Source organism: Urocitellus parryii, chromosome 1 (assembly GCF_045843805.1).
Source record: "Urocitellus parryii isolate mUroPar1 chromosome 1, mUroPar1.hap1, whole genome shotgun sequence".
NCBI classification, from domain to species: domain Eukaryota; kingdom Metazoa; phylum Chordata; class Mammalia; order Rodentia; family Sciuridae; genus Urocitellus; species Urocitellus parryii.
This window is the reverse complement of record NC_135531.1, coordinates 212,526,469-212,553,277: the sequence shown is the minus strand read 5'-3', so window position 1 is coordinate 212,553,277 and position 26,809 is coordinate 212,526,469. Positions and strand designations below refer to the sequence as shown.

Below are 26,809 nucleotides of genomic sequence, written 5' to 3'. Positions count from 1 at the left end.
CTTAACATTTTATCACATTATCTATGTATTATTTGTTATCTTGTTATAGCAGTCAAAAATATTTTGATGTGCTTACCAATTACCTTGAAAATACAATAGTGAATAACACAACCCTTACCCTCATGGAGTGTACTGTCTGCTGGGACAGGGATGACAGTGCTTATTAAGTAAGTCAGGAAATAAAATTACATTAAGTGTAAACTGCAATAAAAACACATTGACCCATGTATGATTAGGAAGACCTTTCCTAATCACCCTGATTGGGTGATTAGGAAAGGTCTTTCTGAGGAATTGACATGAGAGCTCAAGGTCAATTACAATTAACTAAGCAAATACAGAAGGTACAAGCATTGTATTCCAAATAGAAAAAGATGCATGCATTACCAGGACTTGATATTTTTGGTATTTAGGTTATATACAATTTGTGATGTTAGTCTTCCTGCTACTACAAAAATCGTCATGCACAGAGATTTTTCAGTATTTTAGAATGGTCTACCGCCATGGGATAAATTCCCATCATTGGGATGTTTGAGCCAAAAGTTATGATGATTTTTTTTAGTGTTTTTGAGATCTATTACCAAATTTCTTTTCCAAGGTATTGTTTTAATTTTATTGATACCAACACATAATCTTCATACCTTTCTCAATGTTGGAATATGTACCTGTATATTCCTAATATTATTCATCCATCTATTTATCTCTCTGAGATGTATCAAAAAAGGCATTTGGTTGAATGTAGAAAGGTTGAGTGTCTAAAGTCAGTTTTTTTTTGTCAAGGCAAATAAATATATCTTTGACTTACTATCAAAGAGTAAATATATTTAAGATTTTTAATTATTTATTGTGGTTTTCAAAAACCTAGGAAGAACTAATTTTTCATCACTGTCAGCTGCTACACTGCATCTCTGGCTACAGTATTGAATGTTTTTGAAGTTAAACACATGCTCCTTTCAACTGGCATTTTAGATTGCATCACTAGCTTTCTGTTCATACTGGAATATAATTCAGAAAAAGCTTTTTAATTCCATTATGTTCTAGAAAACTTTGTACATGGATTCATATCTTGGAAAACCTCAAAAATTTCTTGTCTTCAGTCACTGTCAGTAGTAATCATTTTGATAAGTTTTTGTTTAGATTTTTTTATTATTCATAGATTAATAATGAAAAGAAATTTTCCTTTAAAGCATCTTTGTGTTTTCTATTGTTTTGCTTTGTGGATAGGAAGAACAAAAGGTGTCCTGGATACCTCATAATGTTCTAACACTTTTTTTCTTCATATAGTTTTTGTTTTTCACTATATCTGGATTAAGAAAGATGTATTAGAAATGTTGTTATATCTGATTTTCCAAGTTTAGCCTTCTCATTTAACTTACAGGTAGCAAGTGACCTTCTGCTTTTAATTTATTTTTAAGATGAGAGCACTTCCTGGGGCTGGGGATGTGGCTCAAGCGGTAGCGGGCTCACCTGGCATGGGTTCGATCCTCAGCACCACATATAAAACAAAGATGTTGTATCCGCTGATAACTAAAAAATAAATATTAAAATTCTCTCTCTCTCTCTCTACTCTCTCACTCTCTCTTTAAAAGAAAAAAAAGATCATTTTCTCTATTCAATATGACCAGTATATATTCTATTTAAAAAAAAAAAGATGAGAGCACTTCCTTGAAAGACTCATGGCTTAAGTGGAATTAAATAATTGGAAGTTAAATAAAACTCTTAGAAGTTTATATTTTAATGTTATGGATGCTAATGTATCAAACAGTCTATACTAAGTAGAATTATAATTACAATATTATGTTATTCTTTCTTATTTTATTATTGAACTTTTTATAAAAGGTATTGACTCAGAAAGAAAATGTAATTCATCCAAATGTTCATAGCTAATACATTCTGTCTTAATCCTTGTATTAATTTTCAATCTATTTTCCTTTTTATATATGCACATTTTTTAATGCACAAAATTAACAGTTGTAGCACATTAATTATTATAGCATTTTATTTTGGCAACATAGATATATTAAGATGGAGTGATAAAATGTTGAAATTTAAAGCACATAGAGAGACTGTTGCTTCAGGTTATATTAGAATAATTAACTATTTGCTTGTTGTATTACTGACAATGTTGGACTGATTAGAATTGATGGTCATCTATAAAATCACTGTGTCGTTGACCACAATCAATTTTTGGATACTAGATGAGACAATGAGGTGCTCTGTTTTAGTCAGCCTTTTTGCTGCTGTGACTAAAATACCTGACAAGAACAATAAGAGAAAGAAAAGTTTATTTGGGGGACTCATGGTTTCAGAGGTCTCAGTCTGTAGATGGCCTTCTCCATTCCTTGGGGTTTGAGGTGAGGCAGAACATCCTAGTGGAAAGGTAGAGGAAAGTGGCTCAGAACATGATCAATAAGCACAGAGAGACTCCACTTACCAGATCCAAAATATATACCTAAAAGACACATCCTTAATGCCCACCTCCTCCAGCCATATCCTATTTGCCTTCAGTTACCACTCAGTTAATCTCTAATAAGGGATTAATATACTGATTAGGTTAAAACACTCGTCACCCAATCTTTTCACCTCTAACGCTTCCTGCATTGCCTCACACATGTGCCTTTGGGGTCCACCTCATATCCAACCATAACACAAACATTGAGTCTTTCAAAGGTTGAAGCCATAGAATAGATTTGGACTAAATCCCTAGAGTAGATTTGGGTTGAAAACGAGACCAATTTTTCATACACTGTAGATAACTATTCATTCCCAATTTAGTAAGTATAAAAGGGATCTTCATTATTATTTTTGGTTGAATTCTTTTCTTAACAAGAATGAATATTTCTTCTTGCCCAAGTTTCCTTTTATTAATTCTTTTTTAAAATTTATAAAAAATTATAAATATGAAATATTAGTTTAAATGATATAATTATTTCTATGTAGAATCATCTAGCTTCAATAATTATCAACTTTTGGCTATTGTTTTCTCTGTAATCCCCTTCACCAGATTGTTTTTAAGTAAATTTTAGACATCATAATATTTCATCTGTAAATATCTCAGCATGTAAATCTAAAATACCAGAACATAAAAAGCCCTATAGTACCACACACATATAAATATTAATGTCTCAATAATTTCAAATATCTAGTGAATGTTAAATTTGCCTGATTGTCTCAAACTTTTTGATTTGTTCTTTGCAGTTATATATGAAACAGAATCAATTTTGGCATTATTATAAAAGCATGGAATATAATTTGTTCTAATTTAGTTTCCCTTTCCCTCCTCTCTTCCCTCCTCCTGTTCCCTTGCCTCTACTGATCTTTGTGATATTTACTTATAGGTATTTTTAATTTTTCAAATAAATGACAGTGGAATGCATTACAATTCATATTATACATATCAAACACATTTTTCATATTTCTGATTATATACAAAGTATATTCACACCCATTTGTGTCTTCATACATGTACTTTGGATAATGATATCCATCACATTCCACCATCATTGCTAACCCCAGCCCCCTCCTTTTTCCTCCCACCCCTCTGCTCTATCTAGAGTTCATCAATTCCTCCCATGCTCCCCCTCCCTACCACACTATGAATCAGCCTTCTTATATAAAACATTCAGCATTTGTTTTTTTGGGATTGGCTAACTTCACTTAGCATTATCTTCTCCAACTCCATCCATTTCCTGCAAATGCCATGATGTTATTCTCTTTTATTGCTGAATAATATTCCATTGTATATAAATGCCACATTTTTTATCCATTCATCTACTGAAGGGCATCTATGTTGGTTCCACAGTTTACCTATTGTGAATTGTGCTTCTATTAACATTGATGTGGCCGTGTCCCTGTAGTATGCTGTTTTTAAGTCCTTTGGGTATAGACCAAGGAGAGGGATAGCTGGGACAAATGGTGGTTCCATTCCCAGTTTTCCAAGGAATCTCCATACTGCTTTCCATATTGGCTGCACCAATTTGCAGTCCCACCAGCAATGTATGAGTGTGCCTTTTTCCCCACATCCTTGCCAACACTTATAGGTTTTTTTTTTAAATTAGTGTCTTATGGATGTACACTATGATGATTCACTGTTGTATATTCATATATGTACATAGTAAAGTTAGGCCAAATTCATTCTTTCTCTATTCTATCCCTCTTACCTTTGCTTCATTGCCTTTTGTCTACTCCAGTGATCTTTCTTTTATTCTTTTTGTTTTTAAATTCCCCATCCTCACTTTGGATTAACTTCTGCAAATCAGAGAAAATATTTGACCTATGACTTTTGGGGACTAACTATTTCACTTAGCTTGATAGTCTCCAGTTCCATCCATTTACTGACAAGTGCAATAAAAATCATTATTCTTTATGGATAAGTAATATTTCATGGTGTATATATATATATGTGTATATATATATATTTTATCCATTCATCTGTTGAATGGTACCTATGTTGGTTCCATAGATTGGCTATTGTGAATTGTGTTGCTATAAACATTGATATTACCACATCACTGTAGTATACTGAGTTTAAATCCTTTGGATATATACTGAGGAGTGGGGGATTGGGTCATATGGTGGTTTCATTCCACACTCCTTTTCAGAGTGGTTGCATTAATTTGTAGTCTTATCAGCAATGTATGAGTGAACCCTTTTCTCTATATCCTTGCCAACATTTATTGTAATTGTATCCTTGATAATTGCCATCCTGACTGCATTGAGATGAAATATCAATATAGTTTTAATTTGCATTTCTCTAGTTGCTAGAGATGTTGAACATTTTTCATATATTTGTTGACCATTTGTAGTTCTTTTTTTTATTGTTGGTCATTCAAAACATTACATAGTTCTTAATACATCATATTTCACAGTTTGATTCAAGTGGGTTATGAACTCCCAATTTTACCCCATATACAGATTGCTGTATCACATCAGTTACCCTTCCATTGATTGACATATTGCCTTTCTAGTGTCTGATGTATTCTGCTGTCTGTCCTATTCTCTACTATCCCCCCTCCCCTCCCCTCCCCTCCCCTCCCCTTTTCTCTCTCTACCCCTTCTACTGTAAATCATTTCTTCCATTTGTATTATCTTGTCTTACCCCTCCTTTCCTCTTATATGTCATTTTGTATAACCCTGAGGATCGCCTTCCGTTTCCATGCGATTTCCCTTCTCACTCCCTTTCCCTCCCACCTCTCATCCCTGTTTAATGTAAATCTTCTTCTCAAGCTCTTCGTCCCTACCCTGTCCTTGTTTACTCCCCTTATATCAAAGGGGTCATTTGGTATTTGTTTTTTAAAGATTGACTAGCTTCACTTAGCATAATCTGCTCTAATGCCATCCATTTCCCTCCAAATTCTATGATTTTGTCATTTTTTAATGCAGAGTAATACTCCATTGTGTATAAATGCCACATTTTTTTTTATCCATTCATCTATTGAAGGGCATCTAGGCTGATTCCACAATCTTGCTATCGTGAATTGTGCTGCTATGAACATCGATGTAGCAGTGTCCCTGTAGCATGCTCTTATTAGGTCTTTAGGGAATAGACCGAGAAGGGGAATAGCTGGGTCAAATGGTGGTTCCATTCCCAGCTTTCCAAGAAATCTCCATACTGCTTTCCAAATTGGCTGCACCAATTTGCAGCCCCACCAGCAATGAACAAGAGTGCCCTTTTCCCCGCATCCTCTCCAGCACTTATTGTTGTTTGACTTTCTAATGGCTGCCAGTCTTACTGGATTGAGATGGTATCTTAGGGTAGTTTTGATTTGCATTTCTCTGACTGCTAGCGATGGTGAGCATTTTTTCATGTACTTATTGATTGATTGTATGTCCTCCTCTGAGAAATGTCTGTTCAGGTCCTTGGCCCATTTATTGATTGGGTTATTTGTTATCTTATTGTCTAATTTTTTGAGTTCTTTGTATATTCTGGTTATTAGGGCTCTATCTGAAGTGTGTGGAGTAAAGATTTGTTCCCAGGATGTAGACTCCCTGTTTATCTCTCTTATTGTTTCTTTTGCTGAGAAAAAACTTTTTAGTTTGAGTAAGTCCCATTTGTTGATTCTAGTTGTTAACTCTTGCGCTATGGGTGTCCTAATGAGGAATTTGGAGCCCGATCCCACAGTATGTAGATCATAACCAACTTTTTCTTCTACCAGATGCCCTGTCTCTGATTTTTTTTTTTTAAAGAGAGAGTGAGAGAGGAGAGAGAGAGAGAATTTTTAATATTTATTTTTTTAGTTCTCGGCGGACACAACATCTTTGTTGGTATGTGGTGCTGAGGATCGAACACGGGCCGCACGCATGCCAGGCGAGCGCGCTACTGCTTGAGCCACATCCCCAGCTCCCTGTCTCTGATTTAATATCAAGCTCCTTGATCCATTTTGAGTTAACTTTTGTGCATGGCGAGAGATAGGGATTCAGATTCATTTTGATGCAAATGGATTTCCAGTTTTCCCAGCACCATTTGTTGAAGATGCTATCCTTCCTACATTGCATGCTTTTAGCCCCTTTATCAAATATAAGATAGTTGTAGTTTTGTGGATTGGTTACTGTGTCCTCTATTCTGTACCATTGGTCCACCCGCCTGTTTTGGTCCAGTACCATGCTGTTTTTGTTACTATTGCTCTGTAGTATAGTTTGAAGTCTGGTATCGCTATACCGCCTGATTCACACTTCCTGCTTAGCATTGTTTTTGCTATTCTGGGTCTTTTATTATTCCATATGTATTTCATGATTCTTTTATCTATTTCTACAAGAAATGCTGTTGGGATTTTGATTGGCATTGCATTGAACTTATAGAGAACTTTTGGTAATATCGCCATTTTGATGATGTTAGTTCTGCCTATCCATGAACAGGGTATATTTTTCCATCATCTAAGGTCTTCTTCTATATCTTTCTTTAGGGTTATGTAATTTTCATTGTATAAATCTTTCACCTCTTTTGTTAGGTTGATTCCCAAGTATTTTATTTTTGGGGGGGATATTGTGAATGGAGTAGTTGTCCTCATTTCCGTTTCAGAGGATTTGTCACTGATATACAGGAATGCCTTTGATTTTTGCGTGTTGATCTTATATCCTACCACTTTGCTGAATTCATTTATTAGCTCTAATAGCTTCTTTGTAGACCCTCTTGGGTCTGCTAGGTATAGAATCATATCATCTGCAAATAGTGATAATTTAAGTTCTTCTTTTCCCATTTTTATGCCTTTAATTTCTTTCGTCTGTCTAATTGCTCTGGCCAGTGTTTCGAGGACTGTGTTGAACAGAAGTGGTGAGAGAGGGCATCCCTGTCTTGTACCAGATCTTAGAGGGAATGCCTTCAATTTTTCTCCATTCAGAATGATGCTGGCCTGTGGCTTATCATAGATTGCTTTTACAATGTTGAGGTATGATCCTGTTATCCCTAATTTTTCTAGACTTTTGAACATAAAGGGATGCTGTACATCGTCGAATGCTTTTTCTGCATCTATCGAGATGATCATATGGTTCTTATTTTTAAGTCTATTGTTGTGGTGAATAACATTTATTGATTTCCGTATATTGAACCAACCTTGCATCCCAGGGATGAATCCTACTTGATCATGGTATATAATTTTTTTGATATGTATTTGAATCTGATTTGCCAGAATTTTATTGAGGATTTTTGCATCAAGGTTCATTAGAGATATTGGTCTGTAGTTTTCTTTCTTTGAAGTGTCTTTGTCTGGTTTCGGAATCAGGGTGATGTTGGCCTCTAGAATGAATTTGGAAGTTCTCCCTCTTTTTCTATTTCCTGAAATAGCTTGAAAAGTATTGGTGTTAGTTCCTCTTTAAAGGTTTTGTAAAACTCTGCTGTATACCCATCCGATCCTGGGCTTTTCTTAGTTGGTAGTCTTTGGATGGTTTCTTCTATTTCCTCTATTGTTATTGGTCTGTTTAGGTTGTCTATATCCTCCTGACTCAATCTGGGCAGATCATAAGACTTAAGGAATTTATCTATGCCTTCACTATCTTCTATTTTATTGGAGTATAAGGATTCAAAATAATTTCTGATTATCTTCTGTATTTCTGAATTGTCTGTTGTGATATTGCCTTTTTCATCCCGTATGCTAGTAATTTGGGTTCTCTCTCTTCTTCTCTTCATTAGCATGGCTAAGGGTCTGTCAATTTTATTTATTTTTTCAAAGAACCAGCTTTTAGTTTTGTCAATTTTTTCAATTGTTTCTTTTGTTTCAATTTCATTAATTTCAGCTCTGATTTTAATTATTTCTTTCCTTCTACTTCTTTTACTGTTGTTTTGCTCTTCTTTTTCTAGGATTTTGAGATGAAGTATGAGATCATTTATTTGTTGGTTTTTTCTTTTTTTGAGGAATGAACTCCAAGCAATGAATTTTCCTCTTAGAACTGCTTTCAATGTGTCCCATAGATTCTGATATGTTGTGTCAGTGTTTTCATTTAACTCTAGGAAGTTTTTAATTTCCTCCTTGATGTCTTCTAAAACCCATTGATCATTCAGCAACCTATTGTTCATTCTCCAAGTGATGCTTGATTTTTCCTTCCTTCTTTTATCATTGATTTTCAGTTTCATTCCATTATGATCAGATAAGATGCATGGTATTATCTCTACCCCTTTATATTTCTAAGAGTTGCCCTGTGACATAATATATGATCTATTTTTGAGAAGGTTCCATGTGCTGCTGAGAAAAAAGTGTAACTACTTGATGTTGGGTGGTATAGTCTATATATGTCAATTAAGTCTAGGTTGTTAATTGTGTTAGTGAGTTCTATAGTTTCCTTATTCAACTTTTGTTTGGAAGAGCTGTCCAGTGGTGAGAGAGGTGTGTTGAAGTCTCCCATGATTATTGTATGGTGGTCTATTAGACTCTTGAACTTGAGAAGAGTTTGCTTGATGAACACAGCTGCACCATTATTTGGGGCATATATATTTATGATTGTTATGTCTTGTTGGTGTATGGTTTCCTTGAGCAGTATGAAGTGTCCTTCTTTATCCCTTTTGATTAACTTTGGCTTGAAATCTATTTTATTAGATATGAGTATGGACACTCCTGCTTGTTTCCGCAGTCCATATGAGTGGTATGATTTTTCCCAGCCTTTCACCTTCAGTCTATGAATATCTTTTCCTATCAGATGCGTCTCCTGTAGGCAGCATATTGTTGGGTCTTGTTTTGTGATCCATTCTGCTAGCCTGTGTCTCTTAATTGGTGAGTTTAAGCTATTAACATTTAGGGTTATTATTGAGATATGATTTGTTCTTCTATCCATATTTGTTTATTGATATTACTAAACCTGATTGTTATCCTCTTTGACTACTTTCCCCCCTTTACTGTCCTACCTCCCATTGTTGGTTTTCAATGTTATTTTCCATTTCCTCTTCCTGTAATGTTTTGCCAAGGATTTTTTGAAGAGATGGTTTTCTAGCTGCGAATTCTTTTAACTTTTGTTTATCATGGAAGCTTTTAATTTCATCTTCTATCCTGAAGCTTAATTTTGCTGGATACACAATTCTTGGTTGGAACCCATTTTCTTTCAGTGTTTGAAATATGTTATTCCAGGATCTTCTAGCTTTCAGAGTCTGTGTTGAGAGATCAGCTGTTATTCTGATTGGTTTACCCCTAAATGTAATCTGCTTCCTTTCTCTTGTAGCTTTTAAAATTCTCTCCTTATTCTGTATGTTGGACATCTTCATTATAATGTGTCTAGGTGTGGATCTCTTATGATTTTGCACATTCGGCGTCCTGTAGGCTTCTAGGATTTGGGATTCTGTCTCATTCTTCAAGTCTGGGAAGTTTTCTCGTATTATTTCACTGAATAGACTGTTTATTCCTTTTGTATGGAGCTCTGTGCCTTCCTGTATCCCAATGACTCTTAAATTTGGTCTTTTGATATTGTCCCATAACTCTTGGATGTTCTGCTCATGGTTTGTTAGCAGACTTGCTGAGCTGTCTATGTTCTTTTCCAGTTGAAATACTTTGTCTTCATTGTCTGATGTTCTCTCTTCTAAGTGATCTACTCTGCTGGTAGTATTCTCAATTGAGTTTTTAAGTTGGTTTATTGTTTCCTGCATTTCTAGGATTTCTATTTGTTCGTTTTTTATTACCTCTATCTCCCTGTGAAATTGATCTTTTACTTCCTGGATTTGTTTGTCAATGTGATCTTTCATTGTCTGATTTTGCTGTCTCATGTCTTCCTTGAGACTCCAGATCATCTGAAGCATATATATCCTGAACTCTTTATCTGACATTCCATCTGTTGCAGCTATTACCTCTTCTAATGTTGAGTTGACCTGCATTGCTTGTGGTCCTTTCTTTCCTTGTCTTTTCATACTGCTGGCGTTTCTTTCTGCTTGGTGCAACTGTTGTGTTTTTGAAATTTACCCCATATTTATTTATATTGCTCTTGTATAGTTGGGAAGTCTCCCTTGCAGGGCGGGTAGTGGCTGTGCTCCTCCTCTAATTATGGTGGTCTGTCTACCATGCTGATCGGTCGCAGGTCTGCCCCCCCTGCGGGCACAGGTGGCAGCTCTGCTCTGCCCCCTCTCCAATTGTGGTAACGTAACTACCACGCCCTGGGGTCGTTGGTCCTGATCTGGATGTGGGTGGCGGCTCTGCTGGGTCCCCACTCCAATTGGTGTGACGTGTCTACCACGCTGGCAGACCTCTAGGCCGGTGGGTCGCAGTTCTGCACAGCCCCCACTCCCAATGGGGGTACCTGACTACCTCTCCAACGGGTCGCTGAGCCCCCTCCGGACCCGGGCGGCGACCCTGCTCCACCCCCACTCCAACCAGTGTGATGCGACTGCCTCGGTGTTACGTGTCCACCACGCTGGCAAGCTACCTGGCCTGTCTTGCCAGTGGGCGGCAGGTCTGCCTGCCCTGTTTGCTCAGATGGCAGCTCTGCACAGCCCCTACTCCAAATGAGGTTACTTGACTACCGCGCCGCGGGGTCGCTGGTTGTATCCTAGGCGTGGGCGGCTACTCTCTTCAGCCCCAGCTGCATTTGTGGTGTCATGATACCACGCCGGCGGGTCACTTGGCCTGCTCTGGGTGCAGGTGGAAGCTCCTCTCTGCCCCCACAGCACCCAGCAGGACCCTGATTGAGAAGCAGTCACCGCCGGTTCCCTAGCCTTGGGCCAATGCAGCTTAGGTAGCCAGAACCCCGCCTCTCCTATCCTGAAGCATTCTCCGCTGGGAGCTGGCTCCAGCGAGCGACCCCCACGGGTTCCCCAGCCCCAGGCCAAAACTGTTCCGGGAGTCAGAACTCAGTCGCCCCAAGCTCAGCGCACGCTCCACTTGGAGCTGGCCTCCACCGGCAGTCTCCGCAGTTTCCTCAGACCTGGGCCAGGTTAGCCCCGGGAACCAGAATCCAGCTGCTCAGTGCCCGGCGCACACCTTGCCAGGCACGAGCCTCTAGGAGTATTCTCCACAAGATCCCCAGTCCCGAGCCTGAGCAAGAAATCTGTCTGCTAGACGCAGGAAAATACCAGCCTGAAATCACCTGTTCCGTAGCTGAATGAGCTGAGATCAGTAGAACATGGGGATGATTACATCATCTCTCCGAAATGGTGGCTGCTGTCCTCCTCTGTGGTCCGACCGGTGTCTGGAACCCAACTGGGCCGCTTCTCTCCTCTGTCTCAAAGCTGGAACTCAGCACTAAGGGCTCAGCCCCCCGAATCCGTATCGCTGCTCCCCCACTCCGGCACCTTGCCGCTCCCCAGCGTGCGCCACAGACTCCAGCCGAGGGGCGATAGGCTATCAGGCTATGCGACCCTCCGTGAGGAGAAATGGAGCTCTCACAGCCGAACTTCGCACGATGGAAATCTGTCCACTAGATTCTGGAGCACCTCAATTTCACTGGAAATTCCCAACAAGATAGTCTTCAGCCGTTTCACATCGTCTTTCTCCCGCTTAGTGACGTGGCGCACTGGGGTGATGCACTCCCTTTGTCGCCATCTTCACGGTTTTCCATTTGTAGTTCTTATTTTGAGAAGTATCTATCCAGTTCCTTTGACCATTTCTTGGTTGGGTCATTTGTTGTTTTGGTATTAAGGTTTTGAGTTCTTTGTATAACCTGGATATCAATGCCTGATCTGAGGAGCAGGTGACAAAGATCTTCTCCCATTATATTGGCTCTCTCTTTGAACTCTTGATGGGTTCCTTTGCTGTGAAGAAGTTTTTAATTTGATGTCATCCCATTTATTGATTTTTTAAAATTTTACTTCTTGTGCTTTAGAAGCTTTATTAAGGAATTCAGTTCCTCAGCTGATGTGTTGGAGTGCTGGACCTACATTTTCTTCTAGCAATTGCAGACTTCTGGTGTAATTCCTAGTAGGTCTTTGGTCCACTCTGTGTTGAGTTTTGTGCAGGATGAGAGGGGTTCAATTTCATTCTACCGCATATGGATTCCCAGTTTTCCCAGCACCATTTGTTGAAGAGGCTATCTTTTCTCCAGTGTATGTTTTTGGCACCTTTGTCTAGTATGAGATAATTGCAGTCTTGTGGGTTTGTAACTGTATCTTCTATTCTGTTCCATTGGTCTTCATGTCTATTTTGTGCCAATACCATGCCATTTTTGTTTATAACTCTGTAGTATAATATAATTTAAAGTCTGGTATTGTGATTTTTTTTTAAAGAACCAACTTTTTGTTTTGTCAATTTTTTTTAGATTGTTTCTTTTGTTTCAATTTCTTTGATTTCAGCTCTGATTTTAATTATTTCTTTTCTTCTACTGTTTTGGTGTTGATTTGTTCTTCTTTTTCTAGGGCTTTGAGATGTAATATTAGGCTATTTATTTGTTGGCTTTCAATTCTTTTAATGAATATGAGCTTAATGTAATGAACTTTCCTCTTAGCACTGCCTTCATTGTGTTCAGAGATTTTGATATGTTGTATTGCTATTCTTATTTACATCTAAGTATTTTTTATTTCATCCCCGATTTCTTCTGCTATCCATTGGTCATTCAATAGCATATTTAGCCTCCATTTGTTAGAGTAGCATCTCTTTTTATTTATCATTGATTTATAATTTCATTACATTATGATATGATATAATGCAAGGTATTATCTCAATTTTTTTATTTGCTAAAAGTTGCTTTATGGCTTAAGATATGATTTATTTTAGAGAAAGATCCTTGTGCTGCTGAGAAGAAAGTGTATTTAGGCATTGATGGATGATATATTCTATATACATCTGTTAAGTCTGAATCAGTAATTCTATTTCTTAGTCCTATAGCTTCTTTATTTAGTTTTTGTTTGGAAGATCCACCAAGTGATGAGAAAGGCATGTTAAAGTCACTCACTATTATTGTGTTTGATCTCTTTAATTCTTGAAATTGAGAGGGTATTTTTCTTGAATGTAGATGCTCCTTTGTTTGGGGCATATTTGTTTATGATTGTTATGTTGTGTTGGTGTATAGTTTCCTTAAGAAGTATGAAATGACCTTTTTTTGTCCCTGCTGATTAATTTTGATTTGAAGTCCACTTCATCTGATATGAGAATGGAAACCCCTACTTGTTTATGAAATCCATGTGAATGAAAAAACTCTGGGTTTCACTTGTGTGGTAGAGAGGCCAACTCTTGTTCTCTTCAGCAACTTGTGAATTTCATGCTTTTTAGACTCTCAGATTGAAACTCCAAGTTCAATCAATTCCTCCCCAACCCTTCCAAATTCTCATCCAGGCGTATCTCTCCCAGCCCATCTTTCAGCAGCCAATCTTTCAAGTGGAGGGTGATGGAGGATGCTATGTAGATTTCCCTGACCAGTATTCCCCATGTATAAACCTCTATCCATGTTTGATTTGTTTCTGGTCACCTGTACACACACACAGTGCTGTGCACTGTGGGTTTGCCAAACCTGTTTTTCAACTTAGGCACAGTTGTCAGGATTTGGATTCCCCAGCTGCCATTACCCCATGCTGGAGCTGCAAAATGGTTCCTTCCTCTGATTTTGCTGGTATCTAGGAGAGATGTAGCTTTTTTCCATGCAATAATGTTCTGCAGAACACCTTTCAAATTAGTTGGTCAGTGTCTTTGATCTCTGATCTCTCCATATCTAGACACATCTCAGACCTCCTAAAAATGGGGTTCCTTTAATTGATGTATAGCTCCACTATTTTTGCACAGGGGAGATCACACCCAGCAGCACACTGCTGGTGGCAGCAGTGCTAGGGATTTTTTCTTTAATTTGCAATATCCAACCACCTGAGTCCCTGATCTGCTTTGAATGTCCAAAGTAAATTTCAAGAAAGTTTCCCCTTTCTCATCTTGCCGAAAAGCTGCATGTCTGAATTCTTGGTTTTACACCTTACAACAACAGGAAAGTGACCCTCTCTAACCTTCTATTTTTAGTATCTCTTGATAATGCACTGAATTTGTAATTTAGTTTATTGATTCCTTCATTTTGAGAATTTATGTTTGATTCTTTTTCAAAATCTCTATTACTTTATTGAAGTGATCTTTTTCTTCTTGTATTTTCTCTGATTTCAGTCTTTATATCTTATTTTATCTCATAGAACAGTTTAACTATGAACTTTCTAAATTCCTTCTCTGACATTTCCTCCATTGTGGAGTCAATTAAGTCTGTTGTTGAATCATTATGGGCTGTTTGTTATGGTTTTTCTCTTGTTTTTTTCATATTGTTTTTATGTCTACCCATCTACTGGTATAGTTCTGACTTCTTTTTCTTAAGAGTCTTGGTTTGGTAAATATCCAGAAAATGATATTTTAAGTCAATCTCTGACCTCTTCTGATCCGAATATCAACACTATTTTAAGAGATGCACTGAGCCCTATTTACAATAATCACTTCCGGGCCAATCCTTGTTGTATTCAATCTTACAAGACACAAAAACTTGTTGCAATTGTTGTCTGCATTTCTTCAAATAGGTATAAACCTATAATAAAGTTCTGCAATAGGTCAAAACATTAGTTGTTAAATTTAGTAAACTTACTATAATCTTAAGTAAGGGCTAAAAGGGGGAGGAAGAAAAATTGGACAAATAGGAGCTGAGAAAAAGAGGGAGGGAAGTGGGGAGAGAAGGAAGGGGGTGCTATAAAAGGAGAATTTATACCAAGGCAGAAAGGAGAAATAGATGAATGGGTGGTATTTTCAGCAGTAGTGGATAATGCAAGAGGATGAGCAGGGGATAAGAGAAAGAAATATAAACTAGAGCTAAGAAAACAAAGATAGGAAGACTGATTCCAATTAATGCTTTAAACTATTAGATGAAATACATTCAAATGAATTGAAGGTACAATATTGGCTCTTGGATTGACAATTATTCATATCAAAGAGTAATTTATATGATCAAATTAGATATTATAATTGTTTAAATACTATGTCATGGTGACAAAAATTCTTGTTGTATCTTTTGTCTGGATTCCATTGGGGTTTGGACATTTAGCAGATGTCCATCAGTCTATGGCTATAGATCTCTCTGAAGTTTCAGGGGCACAGAAGCTTGGAGAGTGCAGAGTTGTGAGTTGGCTATTTCTGTTGTGTGCAGTAGTTCATGATGCAGGCTCTGAAGTGCCCTGTGTTTGCTGTGGGTTTCTGCACACCTGCTTCCCTCCACTGGATCCATTTTGTGGTAGTTAAGGTGGCCGTCTGTGAGTGCAGGAACTCTGGTTGTGGGTTTTCTGTGGCTATTCTGTGGTTTAGAAGTATTCTCCTGGCCGACAGTGCTTTCTGAAGTGCTGTAGTGAAGGGCCTCTGGTGTTCACCTGGACTCTAGTTTCCACTGCCCCGGGTTGTGAATGGCAGGTGTTGATTTTTTATGCTTACTAAGTCTCCAGGTACCCAAACAATGCCCTGTCACTTTCCAGGTGTGATCACAGTTCAGGCTCTGCACCTGTTAAGGCTGGAATTTGCCCATTCCTGCTGCATAGACTCTAGTAGTTTCCTCTTGGGTCTCTATGTCACTGAATATTCAGGCAGCATCCCTCTGGTATGACCCCATGATCCCAGGCACTCTCTCTAGACTTCCCATGGTTCCTTCCCTCAGTGTCAGTGGTTAGGGCCTGGTGACTCCCCTTTCCTTTGTTCAGGGTCAAAGCTGCCTTGTTGTTGCCTCTGTGTGAATTGAGCAAGTGGTCACTGCACAGAGATTAGTGGGGCTAGGCACACTTACTGGCACAGATCCTTACCAGTGTATTTGTTTCCCTTGTTCATAGTGAGAGAGAGGCAGAGTGGGTTTCAGCAAGTAACGTCCTTCTAGAAATTCTGGCTAGATTCTTAAGAGGTTCCACTGCAGGAGATTTGCCTCTGGTTTCATTTGCAGCTGTCTGAGTGTGGGAAGACTCCAGGTTGATTTAACAGGGCGACTGATTAGCTGAGGGTCCACAAGATAGCTGTGGACTCCCGACTCAATTTTCTTTTCACAATTTGGTTTTAAGCTGTTTGCACTTTAAGGCCCCTGCTGTTACCATCACACTTTAAATTTTGTTTGTCTTTCCAAGAGTTTTTAAGTGGATGCCCTTAAGAGAATGTCTACTCCCTTCTTTATTGTTCCTCCCCTCTTCTCCTCCACAGGTTTGGTTCAAGGTTAGGGGACTTTTAGTTTGTTTTCTACTCTGGTAACCTATCTTCCAGTCTCTCCAGATTGCAGACTGTAATAGTGAATCTTAGAGCATTTATTTTGTTACCCACTTCTCAATTCTGCTTTTCCTTTTGCTGCCTATTTTCTGTATTGCGAGGAGATCTGGATTCGCTGCTTAGCTCCATTCTGCCATCTTCCCCTGCCTTCAACTTTTTCTTGAAGTTTATTCAAATGAACATCTAAATAAAATTTATCTATTGAAATTAGTTTTTACTTTTGAGATTTCCCCCACCATTCTATTGTATATTTATGATTTTTGAAAATGTTGTATGTTTTTCTTTATAGTTTCTCCCAGTCTGAATTATGCTATGCTGATTCCATCCTGGAGGTGTCACTGAACATGTTTTTCTCTCTTGTATTTTCAGAAAATTGGTAGTTATAGTGACAGAATTGATCAGATTCAGGTTCAATTTACTTTCACAAGTATACTTATTGATAGAATTTTTGTTCTTCAATTTTTAAATTTTAAATGGTGCTGAAATGAATAGTTTTGTAAATATATCTTTTTATGTTTTACAAATACAGGTTTCCGAGATTTTTCTATAAGTGAGATTGCTAGTTAGCCAGGTATATCCATGTTAAATATTGTGATACACATCCAAATTTCCTTCTGTGGTTCTTGTGTCATTTTATATTCCCACTATTTGGAATGCATTATGAGAGAGCCTGCTTCCAAATAGCCACAGAATGTTTTGTTAAATATTTGAATTTTTAACTAAAAATAGATTTGCTCTATGACCCAGCTACACTAAGCCTCAGTATGTATTCAAAAAGAATTAAAGTCAACATACTATAGAAATCCCTGCCTACCCATATTTTTTATAGCACAATTCTCAATAACTGAATTATAAAATCAGCCCAAGTGCTTGTCAATAAAAGAATATATAAAGGAAATGTATATACACAATGAAATATTATTCAGACATAAAGAAGAACAAAAATCATGTCATTTCCAGGAAAATAGATGGATTAGAGATTATGTTAAAAAATAATACAGACTCAGAAAAACAAGTATTGCACATTTTATTTTATATGTGCAATCTATAAAATATAAAATATAACATGAATGTAGAAGGGAGATGATTATTGAAGAGGAAAGGCAGCAGGGGAAGAGGGAAAGAAGGATAAGGGTAGGTACTAGGGAGTGGAAGTGGATCAAAATATGCTATGTGCATATATGAATATGACACAGTGAAACCCACTGTCACATATAACTAATAGGTACCAATAAAAATTGAATTTTTCCAGCCTAATAGATAAGAAGTTGCATCTTAGTATAGTTTTTCCTTTATATTTATGTTGGTAGTTCTTTATTGAGGTATAATTCACATACAGTAAAATGCAGAAATCTTGAATATACATCCCAGTGAATTTGGCAAATATATGCTTATGTTTAACTAACACTTAAATTACTGGCTACTGATGTTTATTTATAAAGATTAGTCTCTGGTCCAAAGGGTTTTTTCTGTATTCCAAGATGCCTATTTTGGGTTTTATTATCTTGGGTCATTATAATAAACCACACACAGGAGACTTCTGGTTCTTGATTTTTTTCATGAATTCATTTTTTTGTACTTTTTTTCAAATAATTGCTATTTTACTTATTAGTATTATTATATGCACTAATTATTAATTGTAAAATCCAATGGATTTCAATGTGATATTTTCATACATGCATATATTGTGTTTTAATTATATCTATCCTTCCTACTATCTCCTCTTGCCCTCCTCTTTCTTCCCACCCTCCCTGACCTTTTCCCCTTCTTCAATAGTCTCTTTTCTACTTCTCTTCTTCTCTTCTTTCTTTCTTCTTACCTCCTATTTTTCCTCCTTCTTCTTTTATTTTGTTTTCACATATGAGAGAAAGCATGTGATACTTGTCTTTCTGAGTCTGGCTTATTTTGTTTAATGTGATGTCCTCCAATTCCATCTATTCTCCTGTAAATGGAATTATTCCATTCTTCTCCATGACTGAATAATTACTCTATTGTGTGTGTGTGTGTGTGTGTGTGTGTATGTGTGTGTACATACTAAGGAGTTCACTTATACATACGTATATACCTATATACATATATCACATTTTTTTTATTCATTCATCTGTTGACAGGTACCTAGGCTGACTCCATAAATTAGCTATTGTGAGTAGCACCAGGTATCTCTTTTAAATGCTGGCTTCATTTCCTTTGTATAAATATTACCAGTTGTATAGCTGGATCATGTGGTAGTTCTATTTTTAGTTTAGTTTTTTTTTTTGAGATGCTTCCATACTGTTTTCCTTAGTGGCTGTACTAGTTCACATTCCTTCCAACAGTGTAATAGTTCCTTTTCCTCCATGTTCTCACTCACATTTGTTGCTTTCCCAAGGATTTCTTTTTTAATCATCAGCATTTTTGCACAAGTCATCATTGGCTTATTGTCTAGTAAAATGAATTGCAATCATCTAGAAATATCTGTTGATAAAGATACACCTTTAATTCTTTTTATTCTTGTTAAGACTTTATTTTTTTCATTTTTGGCTTGAGGGTACAAGTTGAATCAATGAGTAGATTTACAAAAAGTTAGGATGTTATACAAATATTGGAAGTGTCTAGCAAAAAATAGTAGCTTTATTTTGACTTTTATAGTCTATTTAATTGGTCTTTCCCTGGGCCTGAAGGCAGCACTATTGATTTTTTTTTCTTAAGCTATAAAAATGTGTCCACATCTTCCATCAGTGTGTTTTAATTATTTTTGTCCAACATGGACCAAATATGTCAAAGAAATCTAATTTTAAATGTGTGTCTATTACAATAAACTTTAGGACTTTTGCTGGTTAATAGTTGGAATAAGTTTTAGGCATTCACACACAAGTGCTACAATGTCAGAATTTAATTTTAATTTTTTTCATTAGGTATAATAAAGACTGTTGAATGTTTTTCTGCAGTGTCCTCTACTTATTTTTTCTAAAATGTCATATTTGTAGCATTCTTAAGACCTTCGATGGAAAAGATTTGACTTTGACTTTGTATTTTTAAAGTAGTCTTTGGGTTAATTTGTTTTCTTATATCCTTAATTTTGAATCAGAAACTACAACAGCAGAAAGATATACTCAAGGTTAAAGTAATCAGTGAATAAGACCTAGAAATAGCATGCATTATGAAGATTTCTTTTTGGAACTTGTCTTCTGAAGTTTTTGTATCTTTGTTATTGATACTTTAAAACTATCAGAATACTTAGTATTGAGATGCACAGAACTTATGAAATATGTTTATTTCTTCAAGTTTCTGGTTTGCACTTTTGTACAGATTTAAAAATGTTAATATGGAATATGCAAGTTCAGAGTACACATGAGTATAAGTAAGAGTCTAACCAGGAAACAAACACTATGAATGAATTTGGAGTACTGGGGAGTTTAATGTTGAAGGATAGCTATAATGTGATGGAGCCAAGAAGCAGAGTACTATGGGGCAATAGAGAGACAAAAACCAGTGGAAATCATTGCCATCCCTAGTTCAGAGGGGCATAAAGAAGAAGGAAGGCTGTATCATATTTCATGGGCTAAGATTATCGCAGATATTTGGAACCATGGTGGAACTGTGCAGAGAAAATTTGAAGCAGTGGAGAAGGTGCAAGTGCTCCTGAGACCCCTTTGAGAGTAGTGAAGGCAGGGATGGAGGTAATGTTTTTGTTTCTCCTTTTCTCCCTCTTTTTACTCTCCCAATAGCTAGCATCTGCCTTTGGCTGAACCCAGCTGGGACCAGCAGATATGGGTTCCTGAGAAATACAGGCTGCTTTGTGATGTGGAATAGAACAGGGAGTTAGTTGGAATGACTATAAAGCAACAGATCCAGTCCTGACACACTTGGCAGCTAAAACCCAAATGTACTAATTATGTTTTTTAAAGCAATAGAACCTGGGGAGGGAATTTAGTTGAAAATTTAGGTTTCCATGCTACATGAGTTTTTACTGTTTCTTTGATAAGTACCTTTAAATAAATATTTAGCCTAAATACTTAATTTTAAAAAATTTATAAAGCCATAGAGGTGAAATATGTTCAATGTCATATTTCTAGAAAGTGCTAAGGCTGGGACTAGAGCCAAGCCTCTTTACAATTTACTGATGACTTTCCCATTCTACAAATTAAATAAGTAAGTAAGTAAATAAATAAACAAACAAACAAACAAATAAATAAATGGTCTGGGACAATGGCACTTGCCCATAATCCTAGAGTCTTAGGAGGCTTCCGCAGGAGGATGGCAAATTCAAAGCCAGCCTCAGCAAATTATCAAGGCCCTAAGCAACTTAGTGAGACTCTATCTCAAAATAAAATATAAAAAGGACTGGGGATGTGGCTCAGTGGTTAAGCATCCCTGGGTTCACTCCCTGGTACCAAAACAAAAAACAAAATAAACATCAACAACAACCAGTCCAAACATAGTCTTTTTAAAAACTTCTCTTACCTCCAGTGTGCTCATATGTAGATTGGGAATAATGATACTGGCAATGCCTGGCAGGGAAGATGTGTCCAAAAATGGAATAAATATATGGAAAACTTTTTAAAAAATTTCTCAGGCTTATATGAATTCAGGTATTATTTATTTTATGGATGGGAACAAGAATAATTTTATCTTTCTTTTTCATACTTTAAAACCACTTCTTAAATTGGCCAGTGTTCCAAACCATTTTCTTTTCCTGTCCTTACTTTTTAATATAGTAGTTATTTGGGCGGATTGTGTGTTAGAGGATGTACTAACAAGGACTGAAAAGAAATATTTAACTTAAAACATTCAGATTTAAACATTTCTGTTGTGGAAAAGACATCTTAAGGAACTTTGAAGTATCTACTCTTTTGTTCTTCCTCTAAATCTAGATTAGAAAAGCAATGCAGACTTCAAAGACATCCAAAGAACAAATGCTTATAAAACAACACAAGCAAGTGTGGTGGCAGGAACACCAAAGGCTAAACAAAGTCAGGTAAGCACTTGGGGAGTTTCAGCACAACATGAAGGGTTCACTAGGAGTTGCACTTGTCTAATCAGATGTTCTATAATGTTCCATGTTAATTAAACCATTACAATGAAAATTTAGATTTACAGTTTGAATTTGAGTCAAATTAAAATCTTCTCATTTCCTCAGCCTAATCTGGAATCCAGGGAATGGCTTTTGTATTCTGTAGAAAATTAAAAGTATTGTCTCCATCTGCCCATTGTTTACTCTTTTGCACACCTACTGTCTTGCTTGCATTTATGTATATTATACTCAGCAGGTTGCATTATAATGTGTGGGTACACGTTTGTCTCTCCACTAAGGTGATAAGCTACTGGAGGGCAAATATCATATCACAGTCATCTGTATGTTGTGGAATAAGCAGGAGATATGTAAAATGCTTTCAGTACCTAGGTAAACAGATGAACTAAAGACTTATTTGGTGGTTTTCTTGATATAGTTTCATCATGACTTAATTCAGTTATGGTATTTGACTTTTGTTATTATTTCCAGCAGTTACTTAAAGAAGAATTAAAACAAAATAATAATGTCATGTTTGATCTTCATTGTAATCTCTTAAAAATAAATTTCAAAAGTAAAAGCAAGGAGAAAACAGCTGTATTTCTCTTCCACTTAAGGCATATGCACTTGCTTTAACAATGGTGGTATTTATAAAGTATGTTTGTTAAATGTGTATTACAAAGCATTTATTTTATATCAAAATAGATAATTTCTGTGATCTTATTCTGAGTCAAGTTTCCCAATATCATTAACTTTACTTTTTTTAAAATATATTTTTTATTTATTTGTTGATGGATCTTTATTTTATTTATTTATTTATATGTAGTGTTGAGGTTTGAGCTCAGTGCCTCACACATGCTAGGCAAGCACTCTATCACTGAGCCACAACCCCTAACTTTACTTTTGACTTAGGTGCTTTTCATGTTGGTAGGAGATTCTTATTCTAGCAAGCAAGTACTATATGTGAGGTAAAAGTTCATGACTGGCAAAGGTCTCATACTATAGTATAACTCAAAACACAAAAATAAAATTATATAGACTTTATCAGCATACTTCTCCTATAAAACAACAATATCAGACCCCTTTACCCTTAAAAAATCACCTTTAGTAGAGAGAAAATGTTTGAGCCCATTGGAAGTTGTTATTGAAAATTTGCATAACTTGAAATAGGATAAAAAGGAAAGCCAGTATTAGGGAGCTTTAATTATGGTGTTCACTGATGCAAGTTCAAATTAAAAAGAAGACACTGGGAAAAGTGTTTGTTTTTTAATCATGGCTGTTCCACATTCCCCTTTGTGTATATTAAGCTATTCTTTCGATAGATAGAAGAAACATATACATATCATTATGGAAAGATTCTGTTGGCTGACTTGGAATGACACAAAGATGATGGAAGTGAGGAACATTTTAGTAATAAAGATCATAATGTCTTAAAACATTATAAGGACTGGAAATTGAACAGAAAGAATCCCAATATAATTTTCAGTGTTATTCTAGAGTGTAGGCTAATTTCATTACATATTCAGTAAATTAAAAACTAATATCAATAAGAGATATGTAAGGGAAATGGCTAGATTTGTGGAGAATTTAAGGACTGCAAGCAAATCTATAGTTTAAGCTTTATCAGTGTTTGTCAACCTTTCAAAATCCAAACCCCATTAAATATTATTATGTCTTACCAGAATATTCTTTTTGAGAAACTCAGACCTATAGAAAATAAGGACCAATAATGACATTCAACTTTTCTTGGGTAATTTAGTATGTTTTAGGAAATATGTTAGGTACTTTACATGCTTTATCTCATTTAATCCTTAACTGCTGTATCAGTTTATGAAATTCTTGAGTCTCAGAATATTAAAATTATTTACAGAAGATAAGTAAGGTAGTTTGGGTGGATCAAGGATTTGCATCTGTATCCTGTGCACAATGACCCTGGAAATGAGCAACTTTTTTCTTTATCCCATAGGGTTGCATTCATACCACCTGTGACTAATTGATACAAACTCGCTAGCCAAAAAAAAAAAAAAAAAGAAAAGAAAAGGCAAAGCCTATGATTCTTAAAAAAATTCTGAACTAAGGACACTAGAAAAAATTTCCAAATGTAAAAATTATGTTTAATATTTAAATTTATAAAATTTTATTTAAAATGTAATGGGCTTACTTAAACTATATCCCTTGAGGACTCTGATATACTTTCCCAGGAGCACTTACTCCCTTGTTTCATTCTGGTACCACAAAGAACCCTGTATTTTTATGTGATCATTTGTCTAGATGATATATTAATCTATGCAGTGCAACCACCTGCAGACAGATCAGCCTGGTAAAGGGTATTTCTTAGCCTTAAGTACAGGTCCTCACCCTTCCAGGATGATTTTAGGTAGAGAATCAGATCCTAAGAACACCAAAAATTATCCATAGCTTCCCTCTTCTGGCAATTTGTATGCTCCATTATTGCTTTCTGAGTGCTGAAAATATAAGATAAGCTGGATGGGTTTTTTAGTGCTACATTTTTGGTTAAAGAGTTCTTTTCTGAAAAAAAAAATTCTGGTTTGACTTCATAACATACCCATCCTACATGTACAGTTGCAAATGTGATCTTAAAATATTTCTGACAAAAACTACCTGCAGGGAAAACAGACATTGAGGTGCCACTTACAATAATAGCACAACTTCTTTATACATGTAAACAAAAACAAAACCCCTGTCTCATGTAAGTTAATTGTAGAAGGTGATGGTGTGTATGTGTGTGTACACGTGTGTATATAGATGAAATACTATGCATCCATGAAAATAATAAAACCACTTAGATATAGCTTTAAAAAAGTGTTAAGCAAAGAAAAATCCCACAATATAAAATGTTAAATATACTATTATCACAACTACATAACATAACGTAATCAAGGACTAGAAACTCATTTGCAAAAAATGAAAATTATCATTGTTTGAAAGTATTGCAATTGTTGCTATTTTCTTATGTTTTAGTATTGTTCTTTAATAATAATAATAGATTGAAACAGGTTTGATTGACTGCCATAATCAAGGAATATAGTATTTTTAGATGCCCAGTTAGGGTTGGTTATTATTTTACTCTAAAAATGACTGTATTTTTAAAACACAGTAAAAGGTCATAAAGATTTATTACTCTTATTAGTATGTAAAAATGAAATAAAGCTTTACTCGAGTTTCCTTTGTTCAGAATCTTATCATTTCTGAACTTTTAAAATAGCTTCCTTGTTGGTCTGGTTTTTGCCTAATCTCCTTTTCATCTTCCATTTCTATTGCTCATCCCACCCCAGGTCCTTCCTCTATCTTGCTGCCTTGGGAATCTTTCTGAAACACCACTCTGAGCAGGTGAGGTCAGCTTGGTGTCCTTTAGTAGCTTCCTGGTGCTGGTTCTCACTCCACGAAGTAGTGCCGGGACTGCTGTGTGCTGCCTTTGTTCTTGCTATTACTTCTGCCTGAGCTTAGCAAGTACCCAGTCCATGTTAGGAATTTTGCACAAGGTCTGAATCAATTAATAGATGAACAAAAGCACATTAGATTGCTTCCACTTATTTCTTAAACTTATATGTATGTTAGTAATTGTAAAAATATTGATTGAGATATGTCTATTTCAGATTTAAATTGGAATCTGATATAAAATCTTTTCTCAATGAAGAGAACATTGGAAATGAATGTCTTTGTGATGTTATGAATTCTGGTAAGCTTTTTAAATCCTATATTTAAAGGCACATTTTATTTTGAAGAATGAAAATGAGCCACTCACTTCATGCTCTTTTAATATTTTAAGAGTTGTTTTTTCTAAAAGAATAAAAAAATCAGTACTCTTATCATTTGTTCTTTAAGAAACTTAAGATAATAATGTATTTCCTCGATTCAACCTTGTTTTACCACAGAACAAGAGTTATCAGAACAATGGAGCACATATCTTAAAAATGTGATAAATCCTATTCTGCAGCTGAGAACAGATCTAAAGTATAGGCAACATAACATTTCACAGAGTTCACATGCCCATAAGGAGTTTAATTCAGTGACAGTACTGGAAGAGGTCAGTGTGTTACCTTTGTTTTTGATAATGTAATATTTCATTTTTGTCCTTACTAGAATAATTTGAAATAAGAAATAAACATGTGAATTGTGTATTTAAATAGAAAGGTCATTCAACATTTTAAACATATGCTGAATCTGCCCAGGAACCCTCATTTCTCATAACTGGTCTCCCTGCTTTCCTTTTTGCCCTTCCTCCTAGTGCATTCTGGGATCCAGTTGTTCTGATGTTGAAATTCCATAGGCTTCTTCTGCCCTTGAAGTCTTCCTTCCCATCTGACCCACTTCTAGCTTCTTTATTCATATCTCCTTCCTGATCTGTACCTTTCTACAGAAACTCAGTACCATAGATTCTGGCCATCTTTTTGTGTCTCCCACATATCAGGCTTATTCCTATTTCAAGCACTTTACATCATCTGTCTCCTCTATCTGGTTGATGGTGCTTTCTGTCATTTAGTTCTTGACTTAAATGTCTTTCCTCTGAGAAGCTACTGTCACTTCCCACCATAGCATCCTGTTTTTATATTACTTCCTGTTAATGCTTTCTTAAGTAACTCTTAGTTTGTTGACTGCACATCCCCTCAGTACAGCATAAGATCTATTGTTGTACTAAATATGAGGTTTTAAAATGATTTTTCTTTCTCTAGTTTTCAGTTATTCTGTAGTATTATACTGCAATAATAATACTTTAAGTCTATACCTCACTGCGGACTATAGGCAAGGATACAAGGAAAGGAAGGGATGATTTAAGTAGAAAAAATTCTGTTCTCTGCCTTACAATTAATAAAATGTAAATGTGAGTGTGGGGTAGCTTCAATTTTTTGGAGATAATGTCTGGAAGTCTCATTGAGGTTCATTTGTCTGATGAGCACTGCCATATGGGCATCTCTAATTTTCTGTAACAGGTCCTCAAAAGGATTTTCTCTTATCTAACTTTCTATCATTTCTTGGCTTTTGAGAATAATTCTTGTGTCCTTACATACAAATACTGGATAACTTGTAATAATGTGAGTACTACTTGTACAACACATCCTCTAGGTTGACTTTGTGAAGAAACAATTGAAAGCTGTCTTTGAAAGACTTAGACTGGAGCAACAGGAAATAGAAAGAGATCTTTCAGGCTGGAATATAAAAGTAAGTGTGATGAAGCTAGTAATTTATTTGTCTATCATTTTGTCACTTATGTTAA

General features: G+C 36.1%; 1 protein-coding gene across 1 annotated transcript in view; it reads left to right on the top strand.

Annotated features, from left to right (window-relative positions):
- The window catches only part of Ccdc148 (coiled-coil domain containing 148), a 204,524-nt gene that overhangs the window by 2,334 nt on the left and 175,381 nt on the right, over window positions 1–26,809 (top strand). Inside the window, 4 exon segments of the mRNA XM_077798485.1 lie at window positions 21,437–21,540; window positions 25,191–25,273; window positions 25,470–25,621; window positions 26,659–26,754. Coding sequence (XP_077654611.1) covers window positions 21,437–21,540; window positions 25,191–25,273; window positions 25,470–25,621; window positions 26,659–26,754 — 435 coding nt within the window.